The sequence below is a fragment of the Gastrolobium bilobum genome, unplaced genomic scaffold (assembly GCF_033153095.1).
Source record: "Gastrolobium bilobum isolate Gb01-03AN ecotype WA unplaced genomic scaffold, APGP_CSIRO_Gbil_v1 utg141403, whole genome shotgun sequence".
Taxonomy (NCBI): domain Eukaryota; kingdom Viridiplantae; phylum Streptophyta; class Magnoliopsida; order Fabales; family Fabaceae; genus Gastrolobium; species Gastrolobium bilobum.
The window spans coordinates 11,224-16,954 of NW_026898135.1; the positions used below are offsets into that span (position 1 = coordinate 11,224).

General features: G+C 40.9%; 1 protein-coding gene across 1 annotated transcript; it reads right to left on the reverse strand.

Annotated features, from left to right (window-relative positions):
- Window positions 1-4,382: 4,382 nt before the first annotated feature.
- LOC133313141 (uncharacterized mitochondrial protein AtMg00860-like) lies at window positions 4,383-5,103 on the reverse strand. The gene is made up of 2 exons (XM_061514463.1): window positions 4,575-5,103; window positions 4,383-4,456 (listed from the first exon to the last, which is right to left on the reverse strand). The coding sequence occupies exons 1-2, from the start codon at window positions 5,101-5,103 to the stop codon at window positions 4,383-4,385; spliced, it is 603 nt and encodes a 200-aa protein (XP_061370447.1).
- Between the last annotated feature and the right edge of the window lie 628 nt (window positions 5,104-5,731).

Here is a 5,731-nt window from a genome sequence, read left to right on the forward strand (position 1 = left end):
CAATATATAGATAAAGTGTGTATCTAAATCACGGCATTACATCAAGTAATCCGGACAATATCCTGATACATTATTACAACTCCAAAAGACTCAAGACATAATCAAGACATAATAATACTATGTGTCATGGACAATCCCCATGCTCACCAAATAAACATAGTAAACAACAAGTCTCAACATCAAACTCCAAAACATAAACTGAAGCTATAAGCATAAAAGCAGCATGCAAATCCAGCATCCAATCATGTCAGCATAATATAACAGCAATCTAACTCAGCTCCGGCCTCCTGCCGCCTGAGGTCTCAACATTACCTGACCCTGAAATAAGCATTCCCCAAACGTGGGGTGTGATCTCTAAACTAGAAATCTCAGTAAGACAAGGGGTCCTCAATGATATTCCACCCCAAGCTCACTTACATGTGCAATATAAGTTCAAAAAGCATTTATATCATTATCAGTTCCAAAACTATGTAGTGCAACAGATATCTATGGCATGTGTGTAATCACTATCTACTGGCCAGAGAAATGTAGGAATACGTCTATTCCCTACATGTAGTACAAGGAACACCGCTTGCACCTCACCCACAGTCTCACCCTCTTGTATGTTCTACATACTCAGGCTTACCGTATAGGTGGAACACCTCCATGCATATCAATAAGGCCCTAACATACAATAGCTCAACAGCATTTCCAAAACATCAAAAGCATGTAACACAACATGCATATACCATATCCCCATGGGACATGGTGGAACCACAACATGGCTAAACCGAGGACACGAAAGCTTACCTCTAAGCCAGCTATCAAATGCCACAAGCTCAAAGTCCAATCACAGCAGATCACAATCTGATATGGACCAAATATAAATCAATAAACATGTACCACATGCATACAAATTAAAGACACCGCCTTTTCATTGCGTTTTCAAGTCTTAAAGCTTCTAACAAAGCCACAAGCCCTAATCCCATGATTCTGGCTTAGTCCATTAAATACAGAAGTTCAACTTCATCAAACTAGGGTCCACAAACCCCCAATAGCCTACTGTACACACAGCACAGCTACTGTTCTGCGAAATCCCAGAATATCTGGATATTCCTAGGGACCATATCCGGATATGCAACATCCGGATATCCATAATCCCATATCCGGATGTCCAAATCCCATATCCAGAGATCACATATCCAGATATTTCTCGGGCAGATATCCGGATATTTCACAACAGAATGCAAAAACTGCATTTCGTGAAGATATCCTTCAAAGGTTGGGGTTTTACCGATTTTAAACACTTAAACATGCATTTCTAGGTGTGTTAAGCATTACCCAACAACAAGTTATCATCTTTTAGCCTTAACATGCCTCAAGCTTCCATTTTTAAGCATTAAAACTCAAGTTAAAGGTTGGTGATCATACCACACTCAAAAACAGAGGAGGGAGATGCTCTTGGAGCTCACAACAGCCACTCAAAGCTGACTCAACATGATGCACGAAAATGACACCATCAAGAGTAGGTTTTTCTTCACAAAGGTGACACTTTGAAGATCAAAATGCCAAGAATGAGACTCCCACCCTTTAAACACAAAACTCAGCAGTTCAAACTCCCTCACGCAGGTTCTCTAACTCAGAAAAAAGCCAACAATGCAGTCCCAAGGCCAACCCTCACCCTCACCAAGTGTTTAAATGGAAGAACAAGCATCAAAGGTGATTACTTGATCAAGAAATGGAGAAGGAAGCCTAAGAACGCTATTCTGGTCAGCCTCCAAGAAAAGTCACGTTCAAAATTTAGGTATCTAGGGCAATGTGCCCTTAGACATAGTATATATAGCCAAAACTCATTAAAACACGCAGTATTAGCTTAAATTGCTACGCTTATCATTTTGATCCCAAACTTTGGAACCTGAAACTACACATTTTTCCAAGAATTATCATGTTTTTATTATAATTTTCTGAGCACCTTTTCGGTACGCGCTTTTCAAAGTCAGTACTGGTTTCTATCACCAGTTCTCATTATTTGGACTTGAAACTCGTTTTACAAGTCCTACATATTATTCTAGTAATTATCATGCACTTACTTTAATTTTCCGGGATACTTTTTCGGTACGCATTTATACCGACTAGCAGAACCGGTATCTGCACTTTTCGTCAGAAAAACAACTTTCAGCATTATTACTCACTTACTATAATTATTAAGCCTCATAAATAATTATTAGGGTCAATTATGGAATCATTTCCTATTTTTCATAATTAATTAATTAAATACCTTAATTAACGGTGCGGGTTCTTACATTGTCCATGGCCACATAATTGTATTTTGAGGCATTGGAAGACTTGAGTTGTAAATAGACCATTGGTTGTGTAAAATGGTTATGATATTGCAAATGGTTGTAATGATGCATTGATTTATGAATATGCATCATGGAAGGGCTTAGAGCCTACATTAGGACATGTGTAAAGTGTATATAAAGTAGCAAGTGTTAAGAGTAGGTTAGACCACTCATTTTGGGTCTTAAAAGCTGTCATCTGTCATTTTTGCTGCATAGTAATCAATTACTTTTCACTGGTAATCGATTACCTGCAACAGGGAACGAAAAATTGAGCTTCTGTCTTCAAAGTAATCGATTACCAGAGCATTGGTAATCGATTACCTAGTTCAGTAATCGATTATCAATCCTTGGTAATCGATTACCAGAAAATAGGGGAGCCCAAATTAAGGTTCTGACTTCTACAGTAACCTTTGGTAATCGATTACCTCAAGGTGGTAATCGATTACCACTGTGTTAAATTTTGAAAATGTGTTTTCTAAAAGCTAAAAGGAATGGTATTGCTTAGAGAGATTATATTTGGTATGTTTTATGCTTCCGCGAGTTTTGCATTTACAATTATGGCGTTGTTTTAATTGATTACGGAAATGGGTAATGTTTAAATAAAGGAATGTAATAAAAGAAAAAGTTTACCCGTAATTTAATTAACTCAATTACTGTGATTGTAACTGCGCTTAATACCATATGCAATGATAACATTACCGGTACGTAACGGGTTGTTACACTACAAGCCTTATCTTACTAAGAATCTGGTATGGCCCAATGAATCTCGGGCTAAGCTTCCTCACTCCGAGAGCTCAACCAAGACTAGTGACAGGTGAAAGTCTCACAAACACGTGTTCACCCTCAATGAACTCCAGGGGCCGATGCTTGTTGTCATAGTAACTCTTCTGACGGTTTTGTGCTTGCTTCAGCTTCTCCCTGATCATCTGGATCTGCTGGGTAGTCTCTTGGACAAAGTTCAAGCCAAATAATTCTCGATCTCCAACCTTAGACCAACAGGTAGGAGTCTGACAGCGCCTCGTAGGGTGCAATGCCCAGGCTGGCATGAAAACTGTTGTTGTACAAAAACTCAACCAAAGGTAGGTACCGATCCCATGTTGAGCCTTGCTCCAAGGTGCAAGCCCTCAACATGTCCTCCAATGACTGGATGGTCCGCTCAGTCTGTCCATCAGTCTGAGGGTGATAGGCTGTACTCAATCTCAACTGAGTACCAAAAGCTCCCTGCAGCGCCTCCCAAAACCGAGATGTGAACTTTGGGTCCCTATCACTGATGATACTCTCGGGCACCCCATGAAGCCTCACAATCTCGCGAACTTATATCTTGGCCAACTGCTCTGTAGAGAAGCTCACCTTCACTGGAAGAAAATGGGAATGATTGGTCAATCTGTCCAGAATGACCCAAATAGAGTCACAACCAGCCTGAGTTTTAGGCAATCCTACCACGAAGTCCATGGAAATTCTCCCCCATTTTCACTGCGGAATCTCAAGAGGTTGAAGTTTACCAGACGACTTCTAGTGCTCGATCTTTACTTTCTGACATATCAAACACTTAGACACATAAACTGCGATATCTTTCTTCATGCCCGGCCACCAGAAGTTTTTATTCAAGTCCTGGTACATCTTTATAGCCCTAGGGTGGATAATGAATTGGCCTTATGAACCACTAACATCACCTCCTCAGTCAACGGACCTCTAGGTACCATAATCCTCTTCTGAAACATTAACAACCCCTCATCATTCCAAGACACACCATCTTGGTTCTTCACATAGTCAGGGCAGTCTCTTTGCACTTGCGCCTCTTTCATCTTTTCCATCAGCTCATTTTGAACTCTCACTATTTCCATTTCCAAGAGTGCACCCCCAAACAAAGAGGTCACTGTCAAGTCTCGGAACTTCTCAATCACATCAAAGTCATTAATCAACAAACTGGATAGACTCACAAATTTTTGACTCAAAGCATCAGCTACCACATTGGCCTTGCATAGGTGATACTTCAACTCAAAGTCGTAGTCCTTCAGAAATTCCATCCATCTTCTTTGTCTCATGTTCAGCTCTTTCTGGTCAAATAGGTACTTTAAACTCTTGTGATCGCTGAATACTGCAAACTTCATACCGTACAAGTAATGCCTCCAAATCTTAAAGGCAAAAACAATAGCAGCCACTTCAAATCATGAGTCAGGTAGTTCTCCTCATGAAGCTTCAACTTCCTCGAAGCATAAGCAACAACCCTGCTAGTTTGAATCAACACACAACCTAGCCCCTTCTTAGATGCGTCGCAATAAAGCTCAAGCTGCTCCACAGGATCAGGAAAGATCAACATTGGTGCAGTAGTCAATCTTTCCTTTAACTCCTGAAAGCATTCCTCATACTCGTGAGTCCACACAAAGGGAGTCTCCTTCTGGGTAAGGCGAGTTAGTGGCAATACCATCTTAGAGAATCCCTCAATGAATCTCCTATAGTAACCTACCAAACCCAAGAAACTTGTCACTTCAGTAACTGTTTTGGGTCTCTTCCAATCTAATACTGCCTCAATCTTATTTGGATCTACTACAACTCCCTTTGCAGAAATCACATGCCCAAGGAATTTCACTGAATTGAGCCAAAACTCACACTTTGAAGGCTTGGTATAAAGCTTCTTCTCTTTAAGCACTTGTAACCCAGTCCTCAAGTGCTCCTCATGCTCTTCCTCACTATTGGAGTAAATTAATATATCGTCAATGAAGATGATAACAAAACGATCTAAGTATGGCTGAAAAATACGGTTCATGTAATCCATGAACATCGCCGATACATTGGTGAGTCCGAACGGGATCACCAAATACTCATAATGACTGTATCTCGAACGAAACACGATCTTGGGGACATCCTCCGGCTTAACCCGGATCTGATGGTATCTGGACCGAAGATCAATCTTGGAATACACGCAAACACCCCTAATCTAATCCAAAAGATCATCAATGTGTGGGAGAGGATACTTGTTCTTGATTGTCACCTTGTTCAACAGTCTGTAATCGGTGCACAATCGCATAGTCCCATCTTTCTTCTTAACAAAGATGACCAGTGCTCCCCATGGAGACACACTCGGCCGGATGAAGTTCTTCGCAGAAAGATCCTCAATATGCTTCTTCAGTTTCGCTAACTCAGGTGGAGACATCTGATATAGAGCTAATGAAATCGGCCCCACACCAGGAAAAAGATCAATGGAGAACTCTATCTCTCGCTACGGCAGAAACTCAGGAAACACCTCGAGGAATTCCCTCACCATAGGAATGCCGGTAATATTCCTTTGTGTCCCATTCACCAAACCTCCCAACATGACATAACCATATGCCCCTGCTTTCAAGGCCCTCCTAGCCTGAAGCACTGATAGATAAGGAGAAGAACTGGTAGTGGAATCACAAGGAGATATC

Excerpts from the sequence above, each read along its gene's own strand:
- LOC133313141 (XM_061514463.1), bottom strand. The coding sequence starts at position 5,103 with ATGTTCATGGATTACATGAACCGTATTTTTCAGCCATACTTAGATCGT. Across the intron at positions 4,457-4,574 it reads CGCATCTAAGAAGGGGCTAG|ATTTGGAGGCATTACTTGTA; the intron begins GTTGTGTGTTGA and ends TTTGCCTTTAAG.